The 16,192-nt window shown below is 38.0% G+C and overlaps 1 protein-coding gene across 6 annotated transcripts in view; it reads left to right on the top strand.

The window, feature by feature from the left end:
• LOC111324975 (WD repeat-containing protein 62) overlaps positions 1 to 16,192 on the top strand; it is a 34,775-nt gene that overhangs the window by 1,807 nt on the left and 16,776 nt on the right. For all 6 annotated transcript variants that reach the window (XM_088762926.1, XM_088762930.1, XM_088762925.1 and 3 more), the window contains exons 3-27: positions 1,919 to 1,981; positions 2,419 to 2,476; positions 3,855 to 3,956; positions 4,917 to 4,994; positions 5,138 to 5,176; positions 5,472 to 5,573; positions 5,712 to 5,894; positions 6,486 to 6,556; positions 6,895 to 6,984; positions 7,535 to 7,610; positions 8,041 to 8,154; positions 9,717 to 9,819; positions 10,121 to 10,158; positions 10,819 to 10,885; positions 10,997 to 11,111; positions 11,738 to 11,829; positions 11,931 to 12,056; positions 12,247 to 12,320; positions 13,387 to 13,466; positions 13,556 to 13,594; positions 13,708 to 13,783; positions 14,653 to 14,764; positions 15,291 to 15,354; positions 15,525 to 15,564; positions 15,902 to 15,963. In XM_088762926.1, coding sequence (XP_088619052.1) covers positions 1,919 to 1,981; positions 2,419 to 2,476; positions 3,855 to 3,956; positions 4,917 to 4,994; positions 5,138 to 5,176; positions 5,472 to 5,573; positions 5,712 to 5,894; positions 6,486 to 6,556; positions 6,895 to 6,984; positions 7,535 to 7,610; positions 8,041 to 8,154; positions 9,717 to 9,819; positions 10,121 to 10,158; positions 10,819 to 10,885; positions 10,997 to 11,111; positions 11,738 to 11,829; positions 11,931 to 12,056; positions 12,247 to 12,320; positions 13,387 to 13,466; positions 13,556 to 13,594; positions 13,708 to 13,783; positions 14,653 to 14,764; positions 15,291 to 15,354; positions 15,525 to 15,564; positions 15,902 to 15,963 — 2,064 coding nt within the window. The remainder of the gene's footprint in view (positions 1 to 1,918; positions 1,982 to 2,418; positions 2,477 to 3,854; positions 3,957 to 4,916; positions 4,995 to 5,137; positions 5,177 to 5,471; positions 5,574 to 5,711; positions 5,895 to 6,485; positions 6,557 to 6,894; positions 6,985 to 7,534; positions 7,611 to 8,040; positions 8,155 to 9,716; positions 9,820 to 10,120; positions 10,159 to 10,818; positions 10,886 to 10,996; positions 11,112 to 11,737; positions 11,830 to 11,930; positions 12,057 to 12,246; positions 12,321 to 13,386; positions 13,467 to 13,555; positions 13,595 to 13,707; positions 13,784 to 14,652; positions 14,765 to 15,290; positions 15,355 to 15,524; positions 15,565 to 15,901; positions 15,964 to 16,192) is intronic.

Consider the following 16,192-nt stretch of genomic DNA (forward strand, 5'->3'; position numbering starts at 1 on the left):
AGAATTATTACTCGCTCGCGAAGAATTAGGAATATATTATGACAGAAACAAAGTAAAACGAGCTCTATCAATTGGTTGAATGATCTAGGTACGTTGATTTATTATCCTTAGGGGTTGATCATTCTTCAAAGTGATAATCGTCCCATGGAGTCTGGAATAAAATTACTTGTAAATTTGACAGTTCGTTTATTCAATATTTGCCTAATGGCAGCATGTTTTGTTTTGTATTTGACAGCATGACCTTGTCCTTGAAAATTCGAAAGTCAGCTTTCAAAATCAGCATGGTAACTTAAGAGTTTCCTTGAAATTAGAGAAGAAGTCTGAAGGCTTAGGTTAGACATGTGATTTGAACTTGCATTTTGCAAAACTAATCGATTTGAATCAGATATCATGGGTCAAAATACATATATTTGATATGCTTGACAGACAGGTTTAATAAATTTCGTAGACAGTTTGTTTCAAAGCTGATGCACATGCACAAAATTTGTGCAGTGTAGTTGGCACAAAGTCAGTCTCCTGTGATGTTACTAAAATTGTTTAATTCTCTGTTATATTAAGAAAGAGAAAGATGCTTAGTCTCATATTACCCTGGTTACAATATCTGTTTTGATTGTTTTGATTCAGAAAGGAAAGAAAAAAAACTTGACCACTTCTACTTAGAACCGCCTCCCGGTTAGCTCAATTGGTTAGAGCGCTGGACTGTTGTGTGGGAGGTCAAGGTTGATGGTTCGAGCCCAGCCGGACCAACACTCAAGGTCTTAAAATAACTGAGGAGAATGGGCTACCTTTCTGTAATATCAAGAAATGGATAGACATTCTAGTCTTCTCGGATAAGGACGAATAAAGCGTAGGTCCCGTCTCATGCATCTAGTAATTAGTTAATTTGGTTAGGCAGTGGACGTTAAAGAACCTACTCACGAGATTACTGTGGTGTGGTCTGGCCTGTTTACTGGAAAATGGGGGGGAGGGGGCATCTTCAAATAAGTTTCCTTCAATTGTTTGTAAACTGCTGACACAGTCTGGCAAAAGTCCCCCAAAAAGTGTTGTGATGCGCATTTGATCATATCCACATGTTAATTTGTGCAATATAAATATTAAATTATTATTATTATTAATTCAGGAGGTCATTACAACTAACCATCCTCCTTTGATGTAGACATTATATTATAAACCAGTCTTATGAACTCTTTCTCATTCTCTCTGCTTCTCCATTGACCATACTGTGCATCCATCAAATATTTAGCACACATATGTATTTCAACTTCCATGCTTGTTTGAATGGTGTGACTACTTACAATTTAACACACAGAAACAGAAAGCATGATGCATAATTTTATAATTTTGGTTTTATAAACTGAGTTGATATTGTAAATTGGCCACTGTAAAGAGTTTCAAAGCTGATGTTTTGAGCGTTAACCCTTCATCAGAGCATTTCGCTTTGAATCTCTCTATGGTGGCTAATTTTACATTATCAACTCAGTTGATAAAACCAAAATTACCTTGTTATACTCCCCCACCAATGCAGCAGCACAGTTTCTTAAGAAACTTACCCTCCTTATTCATGATACATAATTTGTGCAGTAGAGAGATAAACAATGATGTTAAACAATAAAAAATTTAATAGTACATGCATAAGCAGAAAACATACTGTTGCCCAAGATACGGTGTTCCCCTTTTCAGGAGGTATGGCATAAATTTTACCACTTGTAGTACTTCTTATTACCACATAAAATCACTTGAGTTCTTGAAAATTCATCAGATAAATGGATTGCTCTTACTACTGGTTTGAAAATTTCTGTTACCTTTTGTGCTTAAAGTAAGGAAGAACACCGAGGATAATACAGGTTCATCCACCATTTCCTGCTGTATATTTTCACTGAGTTTAAAGATGGCAATTCCTTTTATTTTTCTTTGATAGATGTGTGGTGGTTTTACTTAACCCCAGGAAGAACCAACAAAGTTTTGTGCTCAATACATCTAAGTAAGTAAAAGTCGTTCACACTAGGTATATGTAGCTGACCATGAATTTGCAAGGCTGTGGTCTAGCAGTGCCTGGTGGCCCCTGGTGCCTTACTTATACTCTTGGGCAACTCAGGAATTTTAGTTTTTTTAGGCAAAGCATATGCTGGGAACCCTGGATTTCACAGTTTTAGAGCACTGGGCTCCATTCAATTTTCCTTAGAGCACAGCCTTGATATGATTCTTAATTTATTGGAAGTCAACAAATTTTATTTAATAGAGTTTTTAGCTCCCATTTCCCATGGTTATGAACAGGTGGCAGTAGTTCCCTATGCCTAGTTTTGTCATCAGTTATGTGATTTATCAAAACCCTTAATAATGAACTTGCAAAGTTTTGTAATATAATACAACTTCTTGACAGTCTTGTGAAAATAAAAGCTAGATTATTTGCTCTTGCAGGAAGACAATCACTTCTGTAGCTTTCTCTGGAGATGGAAAATATTTGGCCACAGGAGAAGTAAGCTTTCAGTTTAATATCTCATTTGTATTTTCTGAGTGTTAACCTAAGTCCTATTGACGTCCAGTGCGCCCGTATGCACCCATGTGGACCCACACCCTTTCTACGCCTTGTGACATCATCACTTTTAACCCTGGAGCATGACTTTGAGCATGTACTTGAACAGGTGGAAAATATCTTACAAATGATACCAGAATGAGTGTAATTGAGTGAAGGAGATTGGAGAAATAGCCAAAAAACCATGTAACTTTGACCTGAAAATCTGCACAAAAATCTTGTTCCATTACCCACCGACCTTTCTGAGCATGTGGTTTGAAAATAATGAGTAGTTTCCTAAAGAATCTCTACACCAAAATGAAGTCTACTAAATTTCCAGCAAGTGAGGAGAAACTTCAGGCAAGGAGAGGGGGAAAAAAGGGCAGGAGAAAGAGAGAAAAGTAAAAGTCGTAAGTGGGGCATTACTTTTCAACCCAAAAACTATCTCGAAATTTTGCTTTCTGCGCACGCCCGAGATTTTCAGGCTGCCATTTTGCATTTGGATCAAAAGGCCGTAGAGTATACGAGCTGTCAATGGGTTTTCAGTAAGTTTGAGCTTTTAAAACTATAACAGTGACCCGAAATCTGCTCGACTAGCTTCAAAACACAGTTTTTCACAAAAGCTGTGGCCATTAATGGGTTAATTCTTTTTGACAGCCCTGCTAACCTTTTGATTCAATGATATAGTTCTTCTGTTCCTATATCACCATCATAAAATTATGACCAGTACAACCTTGCCTGTGCTGTTACTGGACAACTATTTAGAAAAAGCCCCATACGACGCTCGGACCAAAGATTTTATGTCAGCCATCTCATTCAGTTAATAAGTGTACTTATTATATGGCTGTGTCTCACAAGGACCGGGAACTACCGAATTCAAGAATTTGATTGGCTGAAATCAATATCAAAAGCGGTCTAGATTTTCCCATCTAGACCAGCATCTAGACAGGTCTAGAAAAAAAAGGCACAAAGAATATAAAAAATTGGCATATAAGACACAGCCATATAATAAACATGTTATTAACCGAGCTAGGTCAGTCTGTATGGGAGAATCTTGACCTTGATCGCTGGTACAGACCTCACTGCATTTGGTCGGTACTGGCAACCTCGGTCAAGATTCTCCAATACAGACCTCCTACTCAGTTAATAAGAACTAAATATAAATTAGTTTTCCTGTTTAAAGAGCTGCTGGTGTTCTGATGCAATGTTACGTTCTTTAGACTGGTAGATGTACTTCTAGCCACTCAAATAGCATTGCTGTAGAAACTAGAAAAAAGTAAGGCTGTGTTTTTCAGAATGAAGAATTTTGAATTCCTTTTTTTTATTATTTTCTCTTGAATAGAGTGGTCACATGCCATGTGTGCGTGTGTGGGATATGGAAGACCAGTCACATCCTCAGATATCAGAGATGGCAAAAGGACACAAATTTGGTATTTCATGTGTGGTAGGTTAATAATAATTAAAATAATATTTATTTTAATATCATTGGTGTCTCGTTCAGATTATCAGTGATTTCAATGTTGTAAATTAATAGTAATTTTGTGATTTTGAATGTTATTTTTTGACAGGTCACTTTAATGAGAATATAAATGAATAAAGGCTGATAGTTTCGAAAGAAACTGTTTGGGCTGCGTCGGTGGGAGTAACGAAATAATTTGGATATATCAACAAAGTTGAAATGGTAAATTGGCCACCGTAATGATTACAAAAGCTGACGTTTCGAGCGTTAGCCCTTTGTCGGAGCAAAGGACATTTTAACTTACCTAATCATTCTAAGCAACATATGGCAATCTGCGGTCTTTCCTTGCACTTAGGTGGCACGGAAAGCTATAAAAATCTTGAACAAAAGCTCATCTTTCAACCCGGCAGTCTAAATCCCACAGGGATCAACGAACGCTTTTTATTCCACTAATTTATTCATGTTTTTCTCGTTGCCATGCTCCCACCAATAATGTAGCTCCATTTTCTGCCTTTAAAAGCACACACAACCCACAATTCCTCTATTTGCTCCGACGAAGGGCTAACGCTCGAAACGTCAGCTTTTGTAATCATTACGGTGGCCAATTTACCATTTCAACTTTGTTGATATATCCAAATTAATGAGAATATGATTCTTATGAACATCTTTACTGCAAAATATGTATCTCCAGTTTAAATCAGACTCATTGTAATGATTCCGGCTGACAAATTTACTTTATTATTATTAATGCTTAAAATTATCACCATTTGGTGATTTTGTTGGTACTCCAGTTTTAACTGGGCAGGCCAAGTAATGTATTCGTGTTCTTTAGCATGGCACCTGCAGTCTATTAAAAAACATTATTTTAACTATTTGGTAACTTTACTAGTTTGTTTATGCATGACTGAATCATAGTTAATGTGATTTTATCAAAATTTTTGTCAGGCCTTTTCACCCAATTTGAAATATGTGGCATCTGTTGGATTCCAGCACGACATGATTGTAAATATATGGAACTGGAAGGTACTTGTGATTCTACTTTAAATCTGTTTAAAGTCAGTAATCATCAGTCATATTTCTTGAGATAATTGATGTTCATATTGTTCCTTGGGGTCCACTTTTTTATGTCCATGATCCATTTTAAAATCACCCTCTTTTCTTGGCAGAGTGGTACTAAGGTGGCCTGCAACAAAGTTTCATCGAAGGTGGGTTTCCTTTCATACCTCGGTGTTCATGCTAGTCACAGGTAAAGGGGAGTTGATAAGGACTTGTTTAGTTAAGAATTATGTGATGTCAGTGTGCGATATACTTTAGATATCTACCTGTTCTGCTATCAATTTTTGGGCAAGTTTTGATTTTCCAATATTAATTGGATGAAGTATTAGTGGTCTATAATCATCTGTCACCTTTGTTGTGCCACGATGATCAATATTGAAATTGATCTTAATTAGTCAGACTTCAATTTTCTTCATGTTGTTTTTTCTTTTTTTTTTTTTCCAGGTTTCAGCATTGTCATTCTCTGAAAATGGTAGCTACTTTGTTACTGTTGGTGTCCGTCATGTTAAATTTTGGTATTTTGACACTGAATCAAATAAATCTAAGGTAAGGAAATTTAAAGTTTAAGTTTTTTGTTTAATTGATCTAATTTTATCATTTTTGTTGGTTGTAATCAATGTGATGATTGAGTGATAGCTTTTTTTTTTTACATTTAATTGTTCTGTATTGATTCCCATCTGGCAGGTTTCCAAAACGCTAGTAATCAATGGCCGAGCTGGCCTTTTAGGAGAGCAGAGGAATAACACCTTTTGTGACGTAGCATGTGGTCGTGGAGTGAACTCTGATATCACTTACTGTGTGACTAGCTCAGGGTTATTGTGTTCCATCAACAGCAAGAGAGTGTTGGACACCTGGGTTGAACTCAAGGTACTTGATAATAAATTCTATCCAATTTTCAACTGTCACTACTGTTTAATTAATCTTGGGATTTTGATAACAGATCAGACTGCTCACCAATTTGTTGACATGTACAGTATCCTTCAGTTTCTGGGGTTCCTTTGACAATGTTGTCATTTCACATCGGAAAACTCTGTCCCTACAGAGGAGCAGGTCTTGTGTAGTATTAAATGATAAGGAAGGATGTAATTTTGCAGCAAAAAATAATTTTTGCTGCCTAGTCATCTCATAAGTTATCTCTTGTGTACTTGGAAAAGTTATGTTTTTGTTTTCGTTGCTGTTTTGTCTCCCTTCAACCACGATTACCAATTTCACAAACAACAATGAATTACTTGACATTTTTTTTTTGGGGGGGGGGGTGTAAAACTATGCAAAGATCCTACCAATGCCTCCTCAGATAGAGGGTTTGTGAGTTAACTCCTTTAGTTAATAAAATCACTTAATTTAAACTCCACAAAGAGGTGTGACCATTCTCTGTATTATTTTTATTTGGGACTTCACCATCCAGATCATAATATTAAACATGTTTTGTTACATGTACCGTACTTCTTGTTGTTCCAGACATCTAAAGCATATGCATTGGCAGTCAGTGAACATTACATTATTTGTGGATGTGCTGATGGAATAATAAGGTAATTGAGTGAAAGATGTTATCCAGTGAAATATACAGGCATACTCGGAGAAAAATAATTCTAAGTGCTCCCAATAAGAATCAAACCTATGACCTTCTGATAAGTTTGTCCGGTGCTTTACTGCTGAGCTATAAGAGACTCGTGGTAGGCTAGGCCGTTTAACTAGGTCCATTGTTAGTTACAAACTTTCTGTTTATACTGCCAGGGTATGAGGTAATTGAGAGTTCATCAGTAGTTACAGGATATTCAAACTTGGTCACAATTCGAGTCTTTGAATTATCAATCTGATTTTTCATCATGGTTCCTTACATTATTTTGTCTTGGTATTTGTTTGTCAGAGTTTTCAACCCGCTGAAGTTGCAGTTTATAGTCACCATTCCAAAGCCTCATTTTCTGGGTGTTAATGTAGCAGAAGGCATAGATTCCAGGTAAAGGATTTCTGTAGTTTGGTAACGTGCTATTTTGTGAAGTAAGGTAAAGTTTTTACGAGCCTAGTGGCCCATTAGGCCGGTGCTTAACTCCGGTTTCTGTAGCATGAAGCGACTAGGAGTATTTCTACTCCCCCCTGGATGGGGTGCTAGTCCATCGCAGGGTTACCCCCAGCATTAAATTGCCGGTACCCATTTATACACCCGGGTGAAGAGAGGGAGGCACTGTGAGAGTAAAGTGTCTTGCCCAAGAACACAACACAATGTCCCGGCTGGGGCTCGAACCCAGACCACTCGATCAGGAGTAGAGCGCACTAACCATGAGGCCACCACGCCTCCACCATTTTGTGAAGTATTAGACCAAAAAATGTAATTTGACATAAGGTTACATTTGTTACTTAATCTAAGGGTTTTGTTTGAAGGAACTTGAGCCTGAAAAAAGCAGTGTTTGTGCCATTGTTAAATTTAAAGGATCACCTTGTTATGTTTAAGTCTGGTTGTAAAATATTTCTTTTTGTGTTAGTTAACTTGCTTGTTATTGCTTTTCTAGTAACCCTTTATCAAAGCCCGAACAAGCAGCTTATCCAGACACCGTTGCTGTAGCCTTTGACACAGTGAACCATAAGGTGCAGTCCATGTCTTTGATTTATCACATTTTTTCAATAGTGACAAAAATCATTGACAGGCAAGTGCTTTGCCTGAAACGATTTGACAGCACAGTACAGCCGTGACGGTTTGTATGGGTCACAGAAAACTTGGCAAGCCTTAAAATTTGATTATGGATCAATATTTGTTCGTAAAGCGGTTATCAGTAAACTATCTATCTGTCTGTCTATCTATCTATTTATCTATCTATCTATCTATCTATCTATCTATCTATCTATCTATCTATATCTATATCTATATCTATCTATTGAAGGAGAAGGACAGGATAATTATATTTCGAGAATAGCAAAGAGAAAATGCGTCCATTTCTTGATCTTTTTCACGTTAGTTTGGAAGCATTTTCTTATTTGAGTCACCTTACCGAAAATTTTCTTGATAATTTTCTTGCAGCTGACGTGTGTTTATAACGACCACAGTCTGTACACATGGGACGTGAAGGATATGAAAAAGATTGGCAAGGCGTGGTCATCACTTTATCACAGTACATGCGTATGGGGAGTTGAGGTAAAATTTTTGGCGGAACAGATCGGACAGTCTCCTATCTTACCCCCAGGCAGCCAATCGGAGCACGGGATAACATGTATCTTACCCCCAGGCAGCCAATCGGAGCACGGGATAACATGTATCTTTATCTTTTCTACTCAGTTTAATGTGAATTCATATGTAAATAATGGGTCTGAAAACAGAGACATGAACTGGTTACTTAGGCCCGGTTCAAACGTCGAATTTCACATGTGCCGAACTTAATGAGGGGGTTAAATGCATGTGAAGTGCGACGTTTGAATAAATTAAATTCGACTGTTTTAAATTAAATGTGACTTTTTCCGTATCTGCGACTGAAACAGTCGAAGATTCGACTTAGGTTAGACTTTTGATTCAAACGTCGCATCTCACATGTGCCGAACTTAATGCATGAATTACAGGAAATTATTATAATTCATTTATTACCCACAACTCGCCAGGAATTCTATGAATGCCATGCGCGAAAAAGCCAAAACAGCACAAAAAAATGGTGGGAGACGAAGGAATTTGTAGTTCTTGCTTTGCAAAGACAAAATACAGTTGTTTGACGTGCGGTAATTACTTTTGTATGAGGTGTTCGGTTTTTGAAAACGAATAAGGCACTCCTGGTTTGAAAGTAGGAAACCGTCTGTTGCATATTGTGGGTCGTGTTTCAAATGATGGAACGTGAAAGTATCATGACGAAAAGCCAAGATAAAGAAGCAAAAACAAACAGCAGAACAAGAGCATCAGTGAAGCAATAAGCAAACGCTCAATAGACGTCTTCGTCTTGCAACTAAGTAGTGCGCCTAGGAATATCGACAGCGAACAGAGTTAAATTCGACTGAATTAAATTCGACGTTTGAATCAAATGCCGCATTTAACTATTTTAGTTGACTGAAACAGGAGTTATGTTCGGCACATGTGAAATTCGACGTTTCAACCGGGCCTAAAGTAGTGCGCCTGGGAGTATTGACAGCGAACAGAGTTAAAAGCGACAGAGTTAAATTCGACGTTTGAATCAAATGCCGTATTTAACTATTTTAGTCGACTAAAATAGGAGTTAAGTTCGGCACATGTGAAATTCGACGTTTGAACTGGGCCTAAAGTAGTGCGCCTGGGAATATTGACAGCGAACAGAGTTAAATGCGACAGAGTTAAATTCGACGTTTGAATCAAATGCCGTATTTAACTATTTTAGTCGACTAAAATAGGAGTTAAGTTCGGCACATGTGAAATTCGACGTTTGAACTGGGCCTTACCTGTAGGTATTGAATAAGTCAGGTCGGGCCTCATGGGAAAAGAGTGGGGCTCGAGATCCAAAAGTCACGACCGATACGGCCTGAACTGACTCAGTCAATAAGTATTTTATCACATGACTTTACTGGGTGGTGTGGAGTGCTAGCTTTTTTGTTCCCTGCTGGCGCATTATTACAGTATTTTCTAGTGTTTTTTTGATAAAAGTGCGCACAGTGCCTTACGGGTCCCACGATGATAACAGCCTAAAATCAGTTCACCTCACTACCTGTTCAGTTTTACTTTTTGTAATATATTCAATGTTCCAGGTTTACCCCAATGTGACTGACAATCGCCAGGCAGCCCTTCCTCCAGGATCCTTTCTCACGTGCTCGTCTGATGACACTGTTAGAGTGTGGAACATCGAAGAAGGTGATAAGGTTTTGCAGGGTTCGACACTAACTTTTCAACTCACTATCCAAGTGGTATTGACCACTTAGATGTTACAACAATTTCAGTTTGTTCACTAGCCAAACTGGCTAGTGGAAATCGAAAACCATTAGCCAAAACTGAATTTCTACCAGTTTGTGGCAAGTTGGCTACCATTAGTATTGAGCCCTGTTTTGTGTTTTCTGTTTGTTTTGCTATGGGGATCCCTATACGTATAATTTTGGTTTTATAATTTTGTTTGATGATTCAATTTGATAACTGGAAGTGTTGTGGTCTCTTTCAGGAACAAGCATATTGTTTGAGAGAAACGTTTACAGCAAGGTTGGTTGGGCGCGATTTAGTTGGTCCAAACTTTATGTTATTTGTCGCAAGATGAAGCTGCATGCGAGACTGACTGGAATAGATGCCATAACACTTGCTCCGGTAGAATGCAGTAACTAGGAGGATTGTTTTTCTCTGTAGGATCGTTTTCCTCTGTAGGATCGTTTTTCTCTGTAGAAAGGAAAGTAGTCAATCGAAGGTTATCATTTAGTGTTTTTTTTTTTTTTTCAATTTTCCGACCAATTTTCTCTGACCTGTTTATATCCTGGTTGGAAAGAGAAGCACTATCAAAGTAAAACTCTCCTGTTCATGAGCACAGCACAGTGAACCCTCGTGATCCTTGTGACTCTAATACGAACCTTTCGCCAATGGCTAGGTTATCGTGTCTCCAACATTATTTAGCTTTGAAGTTGCAAATTTCTCAGGGGAGAAGCGATAAGGATATCTAGATCTCTTGCAGTCGTTTTTTGAACGCTTTTTTATGAAGGCTGGGACATTTTTTTTTCCCTTTGCCTATTCATTCCGAGCAAGTGAAGATGGGTAACTTTTGTTCAAGAAGTGCTCTTGGATAAGTTTAATCTCTAAGGGGAATTTAAAGAATTGTTGAAAGTTTCCTATTTGTTTTGTTTTGCTTTGTTTTTTTTCTGTTATTATTTACAGGAGATGATGAAAGTTTTATATATGGAAGATACGGTAGCAAATCTTAAAGACAATGATATTAGCCCTGGTTAGTTAATAAATATTTTTGATGAAACAATTTTCTCACAAACTTCTAAAGATAAAGTTGCTTGCTTTTATAATTTTCCTATTGGTAATCTGTGGTTTTAATTTGTAACAGCCATAAAGAACATGCGAGATTCCACGGGTGATACGCGAAATGCTGGTGTAAGATGTCTTCGCATTAGTCCTGATGGGCAAACACTTGCCACAGGGGACAGATCTGGAAATGTCAGGTTCGGACTTAAAAAAATCAAGCCACTTTATGTATCCTTCGACAGAAGTTACAAATTGGACCAAAAACTGAAAATTAGGCACAATTACAACTATAGCTCAACAGACATCCTTGGCTATGCGTAACTAGTGGGTGCTTGCGCACCAAGTTAAAATGAAAAACTTAGCAACATGTTAAGATACTTTACAGATCTCAGTACAACTACATCATGAAGTTGAACCGTGCGTGGGTTTGATATCCGAGCTCTCAGTTAGTCTGTGACTACACGCTTTTTTTTTTCGCAAGTCATTAAATTTTCTTGAAAATGCGTAAGGTAGAATGCCCTTAAGCAAATACCCTCGAGCAAATACCCTCAAGTAAATACCCTCAAGCAAATACCTTCAAGCATTCGCGAAAGGAAGTCGAGACACACATTAAATACTTGTTTTACTACTTGAAGGGAAAGGTTAAAAAAATCCATCCAGGCAAGTAGCTTTTCTTGCTCATTGCTCGACTGCGGAAAACCTCAGAGAAAAACAAAATAAAATTACAGCACAATAGTGAAGAGCAAGCTGCATTTCAGATTATATTCTAGCCCTGGAAGGGTCTATTAAATAATTCACTTCTCACGTGTGTTTATTATATCAGGGTATACGATTTGATGTTTTTCGATGAAGTCGCAAAGATTGAAGCACATGAGTCTGAAGTGTTATGCGTGGAGTTTTCACCCAGTGAGTCAGGTACGAATGTCAATCCATTGGATTTTATCTTGGTTTGCGTATGGAATTTATTACGTGATTGTGGTTGAAATTTTTATAATGGGGATCCTTTCTCCTGGCAGGTCACAAACTGCTGGCATCCGCTGGCCGAGATCGACTCTTTCATATCTTTGATATAGTGAACAACTTTGTTCTTGTCCAAACATTGGATGATCACTCAGCTTCAATCACTTCAATCAAGTTTAATGGTGGGTGAAAAATGCTCTTTATTTGTTTCAAATTTGAGCAGAAAGGTGCGGTGGAATTAGTTTCGTCTCAGAAAACTCAATTCTATTGACACTTCAGAAGCAATGTTTGCGGTTTGTTTGGGGTTTCGTACAGTGTAGTTGTTGCAAGTGGATCACATGACTGTAATTTTGTTGAATATTTACCTTTTAGTGTCAGAATCTGATGAGTTACAGCTTCTGAGTTGTGGAGCAGACAAGTCGATCATCTTCAGAACAGCCCAGCAGGTGAGGTGATCAATTCAGCTACAAGAGATAGGGAGAACAAATCGAGAGGGGTTGCACAAAGTGGTGATCAGAAATCCAGCGTCCCCTACAGCCTAAACACCGTCCCCACCTAAGAAGGCGTCAGTTTTTGTAGACTTAGAGACGTGCTGCAGGGATCATAAATGCATGACTCTTACAACACATGCCTGCTCTGACGAATGGCCCAGCCATTGCGTCACAAGCTTATACGCTTGACTTGCTGGATTACCATATTTTCTTTGGTGTGGAGTCTCCGCTTGCGTCCGTCCGTTATACGCTTATACGTTATACGTATAAGCGTATAACGTTATACGTTATATTATCAAGCGTATAACGTTATACGTTATACGCTTGACTTGCTGGATTACCATATTTTCTTTGGTGTGGAGTCTCCGCTTGCGTCCGTCCGTTATACGTTATACGTATAAGCGTATAACGTTATACGTTATATTATCAAGCGTATAACGTTATACGTTATACGCTTGACTTGCTGGATTACCATATTTTCTTTGGTGTGGAGTCTCCGCTTGCGTCCGTCCGTTATACGCTTATACGTATAAGCGTATAACGTTATACGTTATATTATCAAGCGTATAACGTTATACGTTATACGCTTGACTTTATACGTTATACGCTTGACTTGCTGGATTACCATATTTTCTTTGGTGTGGAGTCTCAGCTTGCGTCCGTCCGTTCTTCAAGCGCTGAAGCTCCGTTGTATTGATAAGCAGAAACAAGTGACTTGTTCTATTTCCTTATTTACTTTACTTTTCCTTCTAATTTTCCAGTTTGTAATTGAAATATGGGGGCTGTCATTTTGAAGTCAGCTTCTCTTGCTGCTTACGGATTTTCTCCCCTCTTCAGTAAACAAAATATTCTTCAGTTTGAACTAGTACTGTGTCAGTCTCAAATTTGAATTTTGTGTCACTTTAATTACAGTTGGCATTTTCCGCGTTAAATTGATTTTTGCGGAACTAAGTTCAGCTTCGAAGTAATCCTTTTAGGTCAAGCTGGCTAAGCAACTGTCTTCGTTCTTATTTCTTTGTAGAATCCAGAGTTTCAGTTTGTTCGAACAACGAATCATGTTGGTAAAACAACATTTTACGACATGGACATTGATCCATCGGGGTGAGTCTGGTTTATTTGAAAACGAAAATACTAAGTAGACAAGATTTACGAGAAACAATGTAAAAGAACCATTCCTGCTTTACTTTTAGGAAATATGCTGCCACGGCTTGCCAGGACAGAAATGTGAGGTACGCACTTTGGACCTGTTTTATTTCAGATCATGACAAAAGAGGCAATATGATTTTCCAATTCTTTTACCATTGAATTTGATTTTGTATCATCAATTCCGTTCTGTTTTAAGAGTGTATGATGTGAATAGTGGCAAGCAGACAAGAAATTACAAAGGCACTCCTAGTGATGACGGAACGCTGGTCAGGGTAAGTGCTTCGGAAAAATCTCATGGAATGTGATTGTGGATAAAGATATTTTACTAGGAGTAAAGTTATTTGAAAGATGGAGAAGAATGCGAACTGAAAAAAAGAAAAACTCGAATGTTCAAAATTGGAGAACTTTAAACGCGGTTTGCAGATGGAAGACATGTTATCCTTGCTCAGTTCGTAAGACACCTTCAAAGCGAAGAAAAGAGCGAAACACAAGTTTGTTTGGGGGAAAAAATGTATAAAACAAGTAACCATAAGCCGAAAAATAACAAGAAAGGTGAACTCTTTGACCCCTGGGGGACTGGCAAGTAATTTCTCCTTGCAACATCATCCCTGCTTCAGGTCAATTGAATAAAGCAAATTGTTAAAAACTGGATCATTGGATAATGCAATTCAAGACTTTTTATTGGCTCAGCCATTATGGTATATGAGCCAATATACCATAATCTAATTTCTGTACATTGTTAAATCCGGTTTCTTCTCACAAAATAAAGTCGAGAAGATTTGTCTAATAGCTTGGGGGCGTTTTTTTAATAAAACAAGTATTCCACTCGCGTTTGTTGGATATGAGATGATTATAGCCAACTCGGCGCTACGCGCTTCGTTGGCTATCTATCATCTCATATCCAACGCTCGCTCGTGGAATAATTGTTAATTATCACTTACCAAAGAAGCTCTTGATTTTAAAACAAATTCTCCTTGTCAGCACCTAAGGAAATGTGTAGAGTATGGAGAATGTGTACACTGATGTTAGGGTGGAACGGGTTAAGGACACGAAAGACGAGCAGCACAGATCAACAATGATAGACTGTTTTTTTCTTTGCCAGGCTGATAAACGTCGTTGAGTAGTTTGTTTCTCTTCATAGATAACTTTGGACTCTTCAGGGACGTACGCTGCCACCAGCTGTTCAGATAAGAGTGTGTGTTTGACTGAGTTCGAGTCTGGTGAATGTGTAGCGAGTATGTCTGGTCATTCGGGTAAGTCAAGTAAAGCCTTGAAATTAGAGTAGGATTGTTTCGCAACAGAAATCGGCTCCTTCTTGGTGTAGAAGACACAGAACACGTCAAAAGGGAACGCTGCCTCGTTGATGTATTCTTTTCATTGTTTACCTCGTTCTTTTGTCGATTTGTTCTCTATTGTTTTACGTCAACTGTGTCTTCTACACTTGGAAAGAGCCCAGAAATCATAGTGAACAAGCACGGACTCAATAAAACCCGCAGCTTTGGACAGTAACTGATATCAAGGAAAAACGTGCAATAGTTGATATTTGAGTGGTTGAATGCGCGTGCCGTGCAATGATTTCTTGCTGGCGTAGTTATTTGAAAAGGAAAACTCGAAAGATTTCTTGAATGGTTGCCCTTTGATGAATATAACGCAACCCAAAGGAATCGTGAATATCAAGGTGTGAAGTGGTCCTCAAGCAAGTTCATTCCCTCTTGCTTTCGTATGGTCAGCAATCGTTAAGCTTGCCAGTAACTGCAGATTCTCTTATTGGCTTCTCAGAGGTTGTGACTGGCCTTAAATTTTCTGTTGACTGCAAGAATCTCATTTCTGTTGGAGGAGATGGGTAAGTAATCGTGCCTCTCACGGCACAACTATGGAATTAGACTTGAAAATGATTGAGGCTTCTCTGGGTGGTTTATATATATAGTCTTTGTTTTGTCTTCTTCAATTTAATGAGGATAATATATATTTTTGGAATTGCTTTTCTTGCAACTGTTTTTTTTTTTATGATAGGTGCATCTTTGTGTGGAAAATACCATCCACCTACACGCAGGTAACTCAAGTACTTTTCTCTGTAAATTGTTTTTGTGATACCCACAAAGTTTCCTGAAGTTGTTATATTGAAGAATCAAATTTTTTTTTCTGGGAACTCATAGATTTTTGCCGTTTAAATTACAAAAACAAGTGGGCTATTTTCAGTTTTTTATGTTAAGTTCAGTCCTCATCAAACTTCACATCGTTGTCCCAGAGAAATACTTAGACTGAGTTTCTTCACCAATGGACAAATGTATTTTTTCATGATAGAATTGTATGTATGCCGTAGGTAACCTGATCTGATCCTTTTAATGGACGTATGGTTGGCGAATGTGTGTCTTTTGTTTTCTCCTCAGAATATGGTGGAGAAACTTGGGGAAGAACCAGAGAACAAAATTGAGTTTGGCACTCCCATCAGGTATACCATGTCAAGTATGATTTTGGTTTAAAGGAAAAAGTTATGTTTGTGGACCTTACGCAAACTAGTTTTTAACTGATTGCTTGTATAGCACGTATTATGCCATTTTACAGTTGTGTCAGTACTTCGTTGTTGAAGCTGACCTTGTTGTGATAGAGACCAGTATCTTGATATCTTGATCACAAAGTAATTTACATTTGAAAGGTAGCAACTTTTTTATCATAACGTG

This window comes from Stylophora pistillata, chromosome 6 (genome assembly GCF_964205215.1).
Source record: "Stylophora pistillata chromosome 6, jaStyPist1.2, whole genome shotgun sequence".
Lineage (NCBI taxonomy): Eukaryota > Metazoa > Cnidaria > Anthozoa > Scleractinia > Pocilloporidae > Stylophora > Stylophora pistillata.